Here is a 17312-nt window from a genome sequence, read left to right on the forward strand (position 1 = left end):
GTTAATGAATAAATGTGTGTTATTTTAAGCTACCAACTTTGTGGTAATTTATTATACCTAAGAATAAATGGCCATAGGGAACTAATATAGGCCTGTGGAAGCCATAGTAGGAGACCAAAGGGATAGACGAATGTCTCATCTCAGGGGGACTGTGTCCCTCATGTCAAACTCACTGCTCCTCTCAAGGCGGCCCTCTCTACTCAGCTTCTCTGCAAACTCCAGTAACCATCCCGTCCCCGCCGTCTTCTGATACCAGCCCCATTTCATTGTGCTTTTATGATACCTCTACATCATACTTCCATCAATAGTTTCTTTGAAAATAAATCCTCAAATTACCCTACCTTGGGTATGCCATCCATTTCCTATTGGAACCCTGACTGATAAAAAAAAGGTCAGAGAGGTAGCAGGGGCATATCCCCAATAGGCATCTGGGCCATATAGTAAGGAGTCTGGCTGTAACTTGGAATGGGAAGGTACCGAACAGCAGAAAGAACAGTCTTAAGAAGTAAGGATTAAAGCAGGGAGTTACAAGCATATTGTATTAATAGGGACAAAAGATTATGGTGGTTTGGATAAGGGAGACAGTGATGGAAATAGTAAAAATTGGTCAGATTCTGAATGTATTTTAGGACCATACAAGATTGGCTAAAGGAGGGGCGCCTGGGTGGCTCAGTGGGTTGGGCCGCTGCCTTCGGCTCGGGTCATGATCTCGGGTTCCTGGGATCGAGCCCCACATCGGGCTCTCTGCTCGGCAGGGAGCCTGCTTCCTCCTCTCTCTGCCTGCCTCTCTGCCTGCTTGTGATCTCTCTCTGTCAGATAAATGGATAAAATCTTAAAAAAAAAAAAAAAAGACTGGCTAAAGGACTAGAAGGAAGATGAGAAAGAAGAATCAAGGACAACACCAGGCTTCCTGAGCACCTCGAGTAAAAGAGCTGTCATTTACTTGGACAATATGGTGGGAAGAACAGTTTTGTCTCAGGGTAAGGAAACCAGGTATTCGGTTTAGACATGTCAAATTTAAGGTGTCTATTAGATATGTTAGTGGGGATTTTAAGTAGCTATAAAACTGTGAATAAATGTGTTATTTAAAGCATGGAACTGCACAATGTCATACAGCAAAGCCAGTGTAGGAGGAGGAGGAGTTAGGACCAAAGACTGAGCCCTGAGGCAGTGGAGCAGGCCAATTTTAAAAGAAGATGGGGAATCAGCTGCAAATCAATGAACACGAGAACCAAGAAAGTGATGTGCTTGAAGTCATGTAAGGAAAGTAGTTCAGAAAGAGGATACTGTAACTGACCAAAGGATGAGTCAAGTAAGAGGTGAGCAGATCAATGGCCATCAAATTTGGCAACACAAAGTCTTTGACAGCAGCAGCATATGAGAAGGGACCAAAGAGGCTAGATGCAAGACAACCAATGAGAAGACATAAGAACAGCAAGAGCTACTATTTACCAAGCACTGCACGTATGCCAGGCTGTGTGCTCTACACAGTGTTTTATCTCAAATTCTTACAACTCTGCTAAGAAAGTATTTTTAACCACATTTTACAGATAAGGAAAGTAAGTTTCAAAGACCTGCCAAGAATCCATACAAGAAAATCCAAATGCCCAATGAGGGGAAGGATGGGAAGCGAAGCTTGCAAAAAACACAACAGAAACACATCAACAAGAAATGGCATCTGACAAGGATGAGTCAAGGTTTCTAACTCAGATTTCTAAGATGGTGGTGGCAGCTTCAACAAAAATATGGGAGAAAGGAAACAAATGGAAGGTAATGGTACAATTAATGAGATCATTTTTAAGGATAATAAATATGAAATGACAGCGAGATAGCAGTGGTAGGAACTTGCATCATCAGAAACAGAACAAAATCAAGATTTGGTTCACACGTGAAATAACTCTAAGAATTTGAGTCTTGGCAGCAGCATATTATGCACTTTCAAAAACATCCTCCAACAGCTGAAAGCCAGCCCTCCATTTTACCTGCAATCACCCAGGACTGGTACAGAGGGTGCATGGAGAGGCGTCTGATTCGAGCCCTGGAAGGATGACAGTGACTGGAAATTGGCAACTGGAACCTCATGTCCCAACAAGCCATAGTACCACTGCTTGTACCTTAAAGGAGAAAAAGGTCGAAGGGATTACCATATAATGATTAAAGTACACCAAGCTGCATTTATACAAATAATAAACACCACTAGCTTTGTGTGAATGTGTTTTATTCATCCTTTGTTCTCATGAAGCTATCTCCCTGGGGTCACAAAGCACTTCTAGTTGTTAAATAAAGATATAAAATGAACATCAAAATGCTACTACATAATTGTCAAATAAATGTAAATTGAAAATGAATAATTCATTAACTACACTAGTATTAATTGCCAAAGGCACTAGAGAAGAAATGGTCTAGAGAAGAAATAAACTGCATTTGAGAATGCATTCAGAATGCCTTAAATCACCAAAACCCATGTTTTAGTGGCATTCAGTGATCACTTAACTAACCCACAGTGGCAGCAGCTTTAAAGCTATAGACTTCAATCATTTCCATGTGCCCTTTTCTCCAAAACATTCTGGAAACCGGTATTGATACCCAATCACAGCAGAAACTGGAGTGAGTACCCGTACATCTGCCCACAACAAACTCCACAGAGAAGCTCCCGATCTCCAAAGAATACTGCCAACCCCAACACTGAACAGCTGGTCCTGACAGAGGCACAGAGCATATTCTTGGACTGGTCTCCAATTCCAATGGAGATACTAGGAGTGTGAAAAGGCAAAAGGGCAGCAGGGTCCCTCTGCAACCTTGCCCCACTGCAGGACAATGGCTCAAACAGCCGAGGTAGTTTGGCTGCCCTCAAAGTTGATGAGAGCCATCTGAGAGCCATCACTGCCATTTACTAAGCTACTCACAGAGTTTCCTATCTACACATAGGCCTGGCATCACATCTTCCTGAACCTGTACAGTTTATTCCCACAAAAGGCAAACACAATGTATTCCATATAAACTATATAAAAAAACATAAAGGAAAGGGCAGATACTTAACAATGTCATAAATATAAGTTAGGGAATCTGGAAACCAAAATTCAAGCACAACAGATTATAATTCTTCAGAAAGTATGGCAAATGGGAAAAAGTGAGATGTGATACATTCTCAAGGGGCAGGTTCAAAGCCTTATGGGGGCAAAATGTGAAACTAAAATAGGAAAGCAGCCAGCAAGATAACATTGTACACCTTCAGCCTTTGAGAAAGGGAGGTAAGGAGGAATAATGGGGCAAGAAACCACCGTTTAGCTCTTCTCCAGTACGAGGCCCTGTGATAGATGCTTTTAATTCATTAAATCCTCAAAGCAGCCCCTGAAAGGATTAGCCCCATTTGAAGATGAGGGTCCTAAGACTCAGAGAAGCTATGCAGCTTGCCTGGGGTTATTGGAATTTGAAACCCAAGTCTGCACAAATTCAAATGCTCTCATCAAAAAAGCCTGCTGCTTCCCTGGCAGGATAACAGAATGCCACAAAATCTGATCACTATAATGATTACAAAGAGGCTCATTTAAGAACAAAGAGAAAAAGGAAACTTTTAGGCATTGGGATACTGAAATCTTTCAAATTTTTTAATAAAAAAATTAAATTGCAAGTGATTATAATGTAATAATCAAAAAAAAGGAGATGAGGAGGTGCCTTGGTTTTGGCTCAGGTCATGATCTCAGGGTTGTGAGACTGAGCCCGTGTCAGGCTCTGAGCTGAGTTTGGAACCTGCTTGGGATTCCCCTCTCTTTCCCTTCTCTTCCGCCCCCACCCCCCCGAAAAGGGGCGGGGGATTACCAATGATGAAAAAGGAAAAAACTTTCACAAGAAGGCAATTCCAGATATTAGTGGCATTCACAACCTAGTCAATGACTTTCAAATCAGCTCACCAATGCAAAGCCAGCACTGGTGGATGTCCACAGCAAAGGAAGTGATGAGGCCTGACTTCAGATCATGCTTTAGTGTCCATGCATTGCTTGAAGACCTGAGGTCCCAACCAACTAGAGAGCCATTCACAGTGGCATAGGCGAGAACAGACTGTGCCCCAGAGTTGAAGTGATGCATATCCACGACACAACCATCATCCTTCTGGTCTAGAATTCTAAAGAAATACACAAAGCAAAAGGTAAAGATTTTTCTCATCACTGAAAACATAGACCAGCTTCTATTTAAGATAAATTTATATTCTAACCATAGTCAAGAAATAACAACTGTGACCCATCAAGCCAATGATACCTGAGGCATTTTTTAAAATAACTTCAGACTTACAGAAGAGTTGCACAAATAGTACACAGAATTCTTATATATCCTTCACCCAGCTTCCCCCCATGTTAATAACCTACATAATCACAGAAAATTTATCAAAACTAAGAAATTAATCTTAGTACAATGCTTATAAAATACAGAACATAATCAGATTTTTATTAGCTTTCCACTCATGTCCTTTCACTGTTCCAGGATCCAAAACAAGATACCACATGGCATTCAGTCGTCATGTATTTATCTGACCCTAGTCTTTGATTGCCTTTCATGATTGTGACATTTTTCAAGATTACTGGTTATTTTATAGAATATCCCTCCATTTGGGTTTGCCTCATGTGTTCTCACCCAGTCTATGCCTTATTGGAAGACCACAAAATAATTTCTCAGGGCATTTATGAGGAAGTACCTGATGCTAATTCAAACATATTAGTGGTGATATTAACCTTAATCATTTGGCTAAGGTGGCATCTACCAAGATTCTCCACTGTAAAATTATTTTTTCCTTTATAACTACTCAATCTTTAGGGCAAATACTTTTGAGACCACATAAAAATCCTGTTTCTGCTTGAAGTTTTGTCTACAAATTTTAGAATCCTTTGATAGATCATACCAGTGGTGTTCTAATGGTGACTATTTCCCTCATTCCTTCTATACTTACTGATTAGAATTCTTCTGTAAAGAAGATTGGTCACTTCTTCCCCCATTAATTTATTTATTCATTTACTTATTTGTATCAGTATGGACTTGTGGATATTTATTTTATTCTCTGAGTTGTAACCCAATACTAGTATTACTGTTTTGTTGCTCAAGTTGTTCCAATTTTGGCCACAGGAAGCTCCCTCAGGTTGGCTCCGATGCCCTTTCAATGTCCTTTTTTGAACCACTTCCTAACTTTCTGACATCACAAGATACTCAAGACTCATCTTGTATTTTCACTGCTCAGACCTGGAATCAACCAGTTCTCCAAGGAGCCCTGGTTCCTTTTATGGGAGAATGATACTTAAAGATTTATTTATTTATTAGAGAGAGAGAGAGGGAGAGAAAGAGAATATTGAGCAGACTGCTGAGCATACAGCCTGACATAGGGCTCAATCCCACGACCCTGAGGATTATGACCTGAGCCAAAATCAAGAGTCAGATGCCCAACTGACTGAGCCACCCAGATGCCCAGGAGAATGGTGTTTAAAAGCCAAGGTCTATGTGCTAAGTGTTCACTGCTATGGAGGTATCCCTGCTCTAGTCCCTCTCAATGGCCAGAGCTAGAAAATATGTATATGACACCTCATAGCTACATACATTATCTGTACTTCTCTATCCTTTTATGTGTATGTGTGCATATGTATGCAAACACACACACACACACATATATATACACACATATGCATATACATATATCATGAGTCCCTATTGATACTGAGTCCATATTCATATCTATCTAGCATGAGGGTTCATTTCAGCAATCCCCTTTTCATATTTGTAACTTCTTTCCTCAGCAGTGAGAAACCTGGCTCTCATTACCTACATACTTACCTATTGCTCAACCTTAGCATACAATTAAAGTAGTTTTGGAATTGATAAAACATATTCCTCTGACAAATAACCAACTAGAACAGTGATTTCAGTTCCTTCTGTCATTCACCTTGCAGTGTCCAGTTAAACCACTGTTTTCCACAGGTATTAGGATGGCTCCTTTATTGCCCACACTCTTCAATGTGCCTATATGCTTCATCTGTAGAGTAAGTAGACTGATTTGTCATAGACTGCATTCTACCTTTCATCCTATATCTGAGTTAATTTTTTTTTAGAGTAAAATTTACTCTTTGTGGTATACAGTCCTGTGCATTATGACAGAAACACAGCCATGGATCTTCTACCACAGAACCACAGAGAACAAGTGCACACCCCAAAATTATCTTGTGCAGCCCCTTTGTTGTCAACCTGTGTCTACCACTGATCTCAATTCCTCCCTATAATTTTATGCTTTCCAGAATGTCACACAGTTGGAAATATACAATAAGTAGCCTTTTGGGTCTAACTTCTTTCGTTAGCAAAAAGAATGTAGGATTCATTGCTTGTTGCATTAATCAACTATTTATTCCTTTCATAACTGATAATAAAAATAATAAAATAACACTGGTTCCTTTTTGTTTCTTTTTATGTACTATTCCACTATATGGATATGCCTATTTTTTTCAAGCTGAGGCATTCTTAAACCCAAAAGAATTCAGAAACATATTGGCCAGCCTCCCTGATCAGTACATATCATGCTTTTGCAGCATACACTATTTTAGTTTTATCTCTTAGATCAAGAGTCAGCAAATAACAGCCAGGCAGTAAATATTTTAGGCTTTGCAAGTCATATATCTCTATTGCATATTCATTTTTTTACAATCTTTTAAAAATCTAAAAATCATTCTTAGCTTATGGGTCATACTGTAGGCTATAGTTTGCTGACCTCTACATCTTAGATAAACAACTATACTTTAAAAAAAAAAAGATTTTATTTATATATTTGACAGAGAGAGAGCAGGACAGCACAGGCAGGGGGAGCAGCAGAGGAAGAGGGAGAAGCAGGCCCTTCGCTGAGCAGGGAGCCTGATGTGGGGCTCAATCCCAGGACCCTGACCTGGGATCATGACTTGCGCTGAAGGCAGTCACTTAACTGACTAAGCCACCCAGGTAGCTTATAAATATAAGCAACTATATTTAAAAACATCCTAATACTGACTGTATTTCCCCCAGAGGGATGATGAAAAGTCCAAATGCCATAAATTCTAATAATTAAGAGGCATGACAACAGCTGATATGACTGAATGAAGCAAACTTTAAAAAAAAAAAGACTCATGGAAGGTTTCTTTGGAGCAACCACTATCAGGTAGAGTGAAATCTACTAAACATTCTGGTACAATCTCCCCATCTGTGTAGTCAATGTTTGCTTAGGGTGAAGACAGTAACATTCATAATGGAAAGTGCCATCAGCTGCAAGGTACCTATGGGAGGAATGTGCATGTCCGTTTGTGTGTCCAGCCAGCACAGCTGTCACACAACACAATCTGCCATCAGCTGTTGGTTAAGTTCCATGGAACTCAATAGTTATACTATGATACAGTCCTCCTCTGCTGAAACAATTAAAAAAAAAAAAAAAAGCAGGTATTTTTTAGTTAAAAACAATATATAATATGTCCTAGACAAAAGCTACCCAAATCTGTTCAGTGAATGTCTTAAACATAATGCATATTTTTAATTGTAAAGGCAAAACAAAGTTATAAACAAATAAAATAATATAAACAATAAAACCCTAGATGATCCAACATACATCCTTTCCTTCCTTAGCTACCCCAACCACCATGTCTTAGAACCCACTTAACTATAAAAATTTGCTCCTTCTGCTTTATTTCTATGGGATCTCCCCCTCTGCCTGCATGCCCTTCTCGACCACCCTGCTTTGGCTGACCTACATCTGGTCTCCCCTCCTCCAGGCCTTCTTCCCTATGCCCTGCAAGCTGGCTCCCCACCCCTGTAACATGGGCACATTATCACATTGCACCTGAAATCATCTGTTAACTGGTCTGCTTCTTCCACTAGACTGTAGTGTCTTAGAGAGCCTAACATATCTTGGAATTTGGATAACACATCTTCGTATTTGGAATCCTAGGTGTGTAGCACATACTGGTCAGTTGAAAACTTGTTCTGCTTTATCTTTAAATGTCTTACCCTGTGTTAATCCGGAGGCAACCACAATTTGTAAGAAGTGAAGGAAATTCTTATATAGAACCAGCCAGTATTTTGTTTTACAATGATAAGCAAATCATTTGACTAAAAGCAGCACTCCATGTTCCCATCAACTTCAGATATTTTAATGCCAAGTGACAAAATGCTGACATTTTGAGTTGTTTTTTTTTTTTTTTTAATGAACATTCACATTCTAAAAATCAGCCAGCCAGAGTTGTGCTTTTCGTAGTTGAGACAAAAGATGCATCTGATAATTAGGTTATTCAAACAGATTCCAGACTGGGATGAGCCGCAAGTTCAAAGTGGCCCTTCTGACCTTACGGCAGAAAGAAGATATACAGAGCTTTCTGAAACTAACTGCATGTGACAGATTTCAGCTGAAAACACAGTTTTATTTATTCCATGTGCTAAAAAAAAGAATACAATCTAATAGGCCCTTAGTGGATCCAAACTACACTGGCAAGATAGGATTAAATTATCCTAGTGCACTAAATGCCGTTTTAAAAACACAAAAGATAGAAGATACCTGCTTTGCAGAGGCTGAATCTTAGGAGACTTGGGCAGCTTAGACGCTTCAATCGCAAGAAGCTGGACGGCACCGTTGTCAGATGCAATGGCTAAGTAGTGGGAGCCCTGGCAGAATGTAAGCGTCTTGACACGTCCTCCAATTCGGCTGTATGTAAGAGTAGATCTGTACAAAAGAAAACAATGCATTTCTGCAAAGGCCACAGAGCATTATTATTGCTATTACTAAGTAAATATCCACATGGCTATTAACCAACAAAATTAGTGCTTTGAGGTCTGTTTCACCTCCTCGCTCTCCTAACAAAGCTTAGAATCCTGACCAAAAGCGCTGGCACAAAATCAACTTTTCTTCTCCTATTTTCAAATGGCCATCCCCATACACTACTCTCCTATCAGAAAAGCTGTCATCCTCCTTTCCAACTGAAGCTCCCATTCATGTTGCCCTCATCCAGCTCTCCTTCCACTCTTACAATACCATAAGCCCTATTCTTGCAGCATTCAGTAATTCTGTAATTCCTAAGATGCAGCCTGACACAGCAGGAAAAACACTACCTTTGGAATGAAAGACCTGAGTTCCAGTACTGACCACTCATATGACCTTGGTCAAGCCACTTACCTTGCTATGTATCAGTTTACTCATCTGCAAAACAGGTCTGCCCTAACTTCTCTACTTGGAACACAGTGAAGCTCAAATAATATGTAAATAATAAAACACTCATAAATGCACAATATTTATTATAATATTCAGTCTCTCCCACACACATGCTGACCTCTTCAGTTATCTACTGCCCTTTCTCAAATTCAATGCCAAACTGCTTGAATATATGAACTACACAGGGTGCCTCCCATGATTACCAATTCCCTCTTTCAGTACCTTCAGTACCTCCTTCATAAGGTGCATACTCATCCTTCTCTGGGGCCATACTTCTGAAAGATCACAAGTCCCTAATCACCAAATTTATTCATCTCCATCTTTTCTACTTTTTTCATTTTATTATGCAAGCTAATACATACTACAAAGAATTATTAAAACTATAGAAAAGAATATGGAAAAGTAAAAACATTTATAATTCTATCCCCAGAAACACCATTAACATTTTGTTATATAACCTTCCAAAGGGTTGTCTATGCAGATTATATTATATCTGCTTCTTAAATAAATATGGAATGATATGTTGTATTTTTTATTAATCTTTACTCTCTAGTTCACTTTTTCTTAATCACAGCTTTGTTGGAACACAATACCAATAAGGGACCAGTATGGTAGATGAGTACAGAGATCCAGGGACAAGGCACTGGGAGACACAGGAGTGCCATTATTGTTCAGTCTCTTGCATTTGTTTGCTCTCTCTCCCTCTCTTTTAATATTGAGGTATAATTTACCTATCATGAAATTCACTCTCTTAAAGAGATTGATAGTACAGTCACTAAGTTTTATAACCATTACCATTATGTAATTCGAGAACCTTTACATCACCCTGAATAGAAACCCTGTACCCATCTGCAGTCATTCCCCAATCCTCCATTACCCCAGCTCCTGGCAACTACAACTTTTCAACTTTATGATGGTATGAAAGCAACAGGCATTCAGTTGAAACCATACTTCAAACTTTAAATTTGATCTTTTCCTTGCTAATGACATGCCATACGATCTACTCACAATGCTGACCAGTGGCAGTAAGCCACAACTCACAGGCAGCCACGTGATCACAAGAGGAAAAAACTAACACACTTAAAACCATTATGATAATCTACAATGATTCAGTTTTTCTTTTGGTAGTCAACAAATTACATGAGTTATTCAATGCTTTATTATAAAATAGGCTTTTTTTTTTTTTTTTTGAAAATCTTATTTATTTGACAGAAAGAGAGAGAGCAAGAGAGAGGGAGAAGCAGCCTTCCTGCTGAGCAGGGAGCCCAATGCGGGGCTCGGTCCCATGACCCAAGCCAAAGGCAGATGCTTAACAACTGAGCCACCCAGGCACCCCTAAAATAGGCTTTGTGTTAAATGATTCTACCCAACTGTAGGCTAATGTAGGCTAAGCATTTGAAGGTATGCTAAGCTAAGCTATGATGTTAGATAGGTTAGGTAAATTGAATGCATTTTTGACTTAACAGTATTTTTTTTTTTAAAGATTTTTATCTATTTGACAGAGGGAGAGATCACAAGTAAGCAGAGAGGCAGGCAGAGAGAAGGGGGCAGGGGAGGAGGCTCCCTCTTGAGCAGAAAGCCCAATACAGGGCTCGATCCCAGGACCCCGGGACCACAACCCGAGCCGAAGGCAGAGGCCTCAACCAACTGAGCCACCCAGGTGCTCCTGAATTAACAGTATTTTTAACTTATGATGGTTTTATCATGATATATAACCCTATCATAAACCAAGGAAGATCTGTACTAATCTACTTTCTCTCTGTGGATCTGCCTATTCCAGACATTTCATATAAACAGAATCATACAATATGCTAGCTGACCTTTGAATCGGGTTTCTTTCACATAGCATGTTTTCAAGGTTTATCCATGCCGTAGCATGTGTATTTCAAATTTTTTTGTGGCTTAATACTCCACTCTATAGAGGATACACCACATTTTGTTTGTCCATTCATAGCTTAAGACATTGTGGTTTCCACTTTTGAGCTATTATGAATGCTGCTGCTATGAACACGTGTGTATAGCTTTTCATGTGAACAAATGTTTTCAACTGTCTTGGGTTTATACCTACAAATAGAATTGAGCGGTCATTATTAGGTAACTCTGTATTTAGCATTTGAGAAACAGCCAACTATTTTCCATCGTTACTGCACCATTTTACATTCCAACCAGCAACATATAAAGTTACCAGTTTCTCTACATCCTTTCCAGCACTTGTTACTGTCTTTTTAACCATAGCCATTCTAGCAAGTGTGAAGTGGTATCTCACTATGGTTTTGATTTGCATTTCCCTAGTGACTAATCATGTGGAAAAGCTTTCTGTATATTTATTGGTCCTATTTGGAGAAACATCTATTTGAATCTATCATCCATATTTTAGTCGTCCTTTTATTGTTGAGTTGAAAAAGTGTATATATATATATGGTGTATATTTATATTTACAAGTATTTCTCTCTTTCTGGGGGTTGTCCTTGCACTTTCTCGACAGTGTCCTCTGAAGCACAAATGTTTGTAACTTTGGTGAAATCTCACTTGTCTCTAAACACTCCTTTAAGCTACCGTCCGTAAGTTTTGGCATGTTGTGTTTTCATTTTCATTCATCTCAAAGTATTTTCTAACTTCCCTTTGAACCATTGGTTATTTAGCCATGTGCTGTTTCATTTCCATATATTTGTCAATTTCTCAGACCTTTCTGTTATTGATATCTAGTTTCATTCTACTGTGGTTAGAGAACATATAGGTTAATATGTTTCAATGCTTTTGAATTTCCTGAGGCTTGTTTTATGGCCTCATATATGGTTTAATCTGGAAAGTGTTCCATGTGCACTTGAAAAGAATTTATATTCTGCTACTGTTGGGTGGAGTGTTCTATTAAAATCTCTAGATCTGGTTAGTCTGTAGTGTTGATCAAATCTATTTTCTTTGTTGATCTTATGCCTACTTGAACTATCCAATTTTGTTAGTTTTTGTTTCATTTGGGGGATGTGTTATCTGGTGCATGTGTTTGCAACTGTTATGTTTTCCTGATACACTGACTCTTCTATCATTATAAAACTTCCTTATTTATCTATAATAGCAACTTCTGTCTTAAAGTTAATGTTGTCCAATATTAATATAGCTGCTCCAGTTCTCTTCTAGGTACTGTTTACATAGTGTATCCTTTTACTTTTAACTTGTGTCTTTGAATCTAAAGTGTATCCCTTGTACATGGGCCATAGCAATATTTTTCTAAGCTATGTCTCCTGAGGCAAGGGAAACAACAGCAAAAATAAACTGTGGGGAGGGATTACATCAAAATAAAATCATCTGCAAGGCAAAGGAAACAATCAACAAAACTAAAAGACAATCTACTGAATGGGAGAAGATATTTGCAAAGGACATATCTGATAAAGGGTTAGTATCCAAAACATATAAAGAACTTACACAACTCAACACCAAAAACACAAATTATCCAATGAAAAAATGGGTAGAAGACATGAATAAACATTTTACCAAAGAAGAAATACAGATGGCCAATAGACACATGAAAGGTTAACATAAGGGGAGCCTGGGTGGCTCAGTGGGTTAAAGCCTCTGCCTCCAGCTCAGGTCATGAGCCCAGGGTCCTGGGATCGAGCCCCGCATCAGGCTCTCTGCTCAGCGGGGAACCTGCATCCCTCTATCTCTCTGCCTGCCTCTCTGCCTGCTTGTGATCTCTGTCAAATAAATAAATAAAATCTTAAAAAAAAAAAAAAAAGATCAACATAACTCATCATCAGGGAAATGCAAATCAAAATCACTATGAGATATCTCCTCATACCTGTCAGAATGCCTAAAATTAAAAACACAAGAAACAAGTGTTGGTGAAGATGTGGAGAAAAAGGAACCCTCATACACTATCAGTGGGAATACCAACTAGTATAGCCACTGTGAAAAACAGTATGGAGGGTCCTCAAAAATTAAAAATTGGATTACTGTACCCTATGATTCAGAATTGCACTACTGGGCATTTACCCAAAGAATATGAAAACACTAATTCAAAAAGATATATACACCCCTATATTTATTGCAGCATTATTTACAACAGCCAAAATGTAGAAGTAGCCCAAGGTCCACTGATCAATGAATGGATAAAAGATGTGGTATATATACACAATGGAATACTACTCATTTCAAAGAATGAAATCTTGCCATTTGCAACAATATAGATGGATCTAAAGAGTACAATGCTAAGTGAAAAAAAAAACCACTCAAAGAAAGACAAATACCTTATGATATCATTCATATGTACAGTTTGTTTCCAAAGAAAAAAAGGGGACAAACCAAAAAACAGACTCTTAACTATAGAGAACTGATGATTACCAGGGGGAGGTGGGTTGGGGGGATGGGTTAAATAGGTGAAGGGGATTAAAAGTACACTTATCATGGTGAGCACTGAGTAATGTACAGAATTATTGAATCACTGTATTGTACACCTGAAACTGAGATGATACCATATATTAACTATACTGCAATTAAAATTTTTAAAACTGAATAAAGTGTCTCTTGTAGACAGCACATAGTCATATGTTTTTTTCATACTTTCTGCCAACTCTGTCTTTTGATTACATTTATATGATTATCAAAAAGGTAGGATTTATGTTTGACATATTGCTATTTGTTTTCTCTGTCTTACACAGGTTTTGTTGTTATTGTTGTTGTATTCCTCCATTACTGCCTTCTTTTATGTTAAAATGTATTTTTTAGTATACCATTTTAATTCCTTTGTTGTTTCTTATACTTCATGTTTTTGAAAGGTTTATTCCAGTGGTTTCCCTGGGAAATACATTTGATATCTAAAGATGATCAGATTAATACCAATTTCATTAATACACAAAAACTTTGCTCCAAATTCTCTCTGTTCCTTCCTCCTTTTTCTGTACTATTATTGTCACACAAATTCTAGATTTATATACTACGAGCCCATAAACATGGTTTTATAATTATTTATGTGGTTATCTTTTAAATAAGACAATAGGTAAAAAGAGTTCTAAAAATGATTTGTACTTTTATATTTACTTATATATTTACCTTTATCAATGTTTTTTATTTCTTCATGTGAATTCAAGTTACTGTCTTGTGTCCTTTTCTTTCAACACAAAGATACCTTTAAGTATTTCATTTAGGGAAAATCTCCTAGTAATAAGTACTGTTTGTTTGTTTTTTTTAAGATTTTATTTATTTGACAGAGAGAGATCACAAGTAGGCAGAGAAGCAGGCAGAGAGAGAGAGAGGAGGAAGCAGGCTCCCTGCTGAGCAGAGAGCCCAACGCGGGACTCAATCCGAGGACCCTGAGATCATGACCTGAGCCGAAGGCAGAGGCTTAACCCACTGAGCCACCCAGGCACCAAATTCTCTGTTTTTAATGACTTTGGAATGTCTTAATTTCTTCTTTGTTTTTGAAGGACATTCTGGATATAGCATTATCAGTTGACAGTCTTTTTCTTTCAACACTTTGAATATGTCCTCCCACTGACTTCCAGTCTACACCATTTCTGATGAAAGGCCAGCTGTTAATCTTATTGAGGATCCCTTGTATGCATTAAGTCCCTTTTCTCTCATTGCTTTCAAGATTCTTTCAAAGGTTTGCTTATCTTGTGTCTAGTATGGCCACACCTACTTGGAGTGCACTGAGCTGCTTAAATGTGCAGATTAAGGTTTTCCAAATCTGGGGAGTTCTTAGCCACTGTTTCTTCAAATATTCTTTCTCCTCCTTTTTCTCTTTCTTGCCTTCTGGGACTTCTACTATGTGTATGTTGTGATAGTGTTCTGCATGCCCATGAAGCTCTGTTCTTTTTTCTTTATTGTTTTTTAGTTTTTGCACCTTTGCTTGGATAATGTCAACTGATCTACCCTCAGCTGATTTTGTCTCTTGCCAGCTGAAATCTGTACGGCCTCTCTTGTGAATTTTTCATTTAGTTCACTTATTTCATTTTTTCAGTTGTTTCATTTTCAACTCCAGAATCTCTATTGATCATTTCTATAACCTTATTGATATGTATATTTGGTGAGACATTTTCTTCACTCACTTTTAATTCTTTAGACCTGGTTTAATTCTTTGATACCTAAATTTGATACCTAATTTTTAATACCTAACTTAAAGTCTTTGTCTAGTAAGTCTAATAACTGAGATTACTGAGGAATAGTTTCCACTGTTTTTTTTTTCCTGTGTATAGACCATAGTTTCCTGTTTCTTTTCCTGACCTGCAATTTTTTGTTCAAAACTAGATATTCTAATTCATATGTCAATTTTGGAAATAATATCCCAAGGTTTTTGCTGTTTATTTAGTGACTCTTCCAGGATTAATTATCTAAAGTCCATAATCTTTCTCATGCATAGCCACTAAAGTCTTTGTTCAGTTAACTTAGTGGTTGGCTAATGACTAGACAGACATTTCCTTTCCTTACCTGCCTTGAAATGATAAGTGTTCTAGCCTTTGTTGAGGTTCACTGTGTTTGTGGCACACCTTCAACAAAACAGTTTACAACTCTGCCTTATCCTTCATTTCCTCTTTGCACAGTCTCAAGGTCAGCCAGAGGCAAAAACTCAGGGTCTTCTCAGTTCTTTCTTGAGCATGCACATAACCCTATACATGCATGTGGCCTTAAAGATACCCATGAATATGTCTGAACTTTTCAAAGGCCCCTAAAGACATATCATTCCCTAGTTCTTCCTCGTAAGTTTTTTTTGTTAGCCTCTTGTTAGCTACAACCAGTAATGCTGCTACATTGTTAAATAAACAGCAAACAAGCTGCTGCAATGTTAAACAAACAGCATTAATAATTTCAACAAATGCCCTGTGGGCAGTTTTTTCTCAAAGAATAGGTTGAGTCAGATCAAATAAAGATAGACACTGAGAACGGAGCTTTCAGAAAACTGGCAAAAAGGTCAAATAGTGACAATTCTCTAGAAATGGGGCTTTTTAGCATGTATGACCCCTCTAGTCACTACTAAGCTGCTGGTTTTCAGGGCTACCACAGTTGTGGGACTGTGATTTTCAAAGTTATGGCACAGCATGATAAAAGGTTGGGGGACTATTAGTTTTCAAAGCTACCACACTGTTAGCTAAAAGGGGATAAAATTAGAGAACACATGGCTCACTGTTCTAAGTCAGCTGATTTTTTGAATAATACTATTCAGACTAATGCAGGACTTAGTTAATTTCTAGAGTTCTGAAAAACTTGATTTTGACAGTATCTACTAGTGTTCTATCCTTATTTTGTCATTCCAAAAATAGAAACCCTATGTGAGTTCTTAAACCTACTTCTCAAGCCTACTTTCTCACACAATGTATCAATATATTTTATATCAAAAAAACTTATTCCCACATCAGTTTTATATTTGCACCAGCACTAACTTATCCAATTTTACCTCTACTACTGAACCTCTAGTCTAATTTTTTTACTATTATAAAGGAAGCCAATCTGAACATCCTTTAAAACTAAATCTCTGAGTTCATTCATAGTCATTTCCTTAGGATATGGACATCATAAGTGCTTATAATATATATTATCAAAAAGCCCTCCAAGGATGATGGCTATATTGATTGCATTCCACCAAAGGACACTGTATGAGAATGCCCAATGACCTTATTAGGTTTTCATGCTAGTTGGCTTTTTCATTGCATTTGAGAGCTGCCTCTAAATTCCTTTCTTAAAACTCTTTCTTCCGTTGCAGATGTAACTTAAATTGCTTCTTCATTCTCCTTTCCTGACCACCACTCTTCCTATCCCCAAAATTCAACTGGCAAAGATCAAGTCCTCAGGCATCCTCAGGACTTTTACAGGCCCTTACGCTCCCTTTTCTTCAGAGTAGCCACTCCACTCAAAAACTTCAACCTCCAACACCACCAGCAATTCTAAAATATGCAACACTGTAACTTTCTTGCACACCTCTCCTAGTGTGTCAACTCTTCATTGAGATAAAACTCCACTGAGATGTTCTATCATCACATAAAAGTACCAAATTCATCAACCTCTCCTAAAATTGAGAAGCTAAATGAGCCAAAAATAGGGTAACACAAGAAACACATAAAGAAAATATGATTTAGAATACTATAAAGAATTAAGTTTTTAAAAAATTTATGTAAGAGATTAGAAAAAT

The 17312-nt window shown here is 38.0% G+C and overlaps 1 protein-coding gene across 1 annotated transcript in view; it reads right to left on the reverse strand.

Annotated features, from left to right (window-relative positions):
* Window positions 1-17312, reverse strand: part of LOC111155119 (phosphoinositide-3-kinase regulatory subunit 4) — an 81187-nt gene that overhangs the window by 3911 nt on the left and 59964 nt on the right. Inside the window, exons 14-16 of the mRNA XM_022515184.1 lie at window positions 8543-8707; window positions 3912-4123; window positions 1983-2114 (exon numbers count right to left, since the gene is read on the reverse strand). Of these exons, the coding sequence (XP_022370892.1) occupies window positions 1983-2114; window positions 3912-4123; window positions 8543-8707 (509 nt within the window). The remainder of the gene's footprint in view (window positions 1-1982; window positions 2115-3911; window positions 4124-8542; window positions 8708-17312) is intronic.

The sequence above is a fragment of the Enhydra lutris genome, unplaced genomic scaffold, assembly GCF_002288905.1.
Source record: "Enhydra lutris kenyoni isolate GAN:26980312 unplaced genomic scaffold, ASM228890v2 scaffoldscaffold39, whole genome shotgun sequence".
Taxonomy (NCBI): domain Eukaryota; kingdom Metazoa; phylum Chordata; class Mammalia; order Carnivora; family Mustelidae; genus Enhydra; species Enhydra lutris.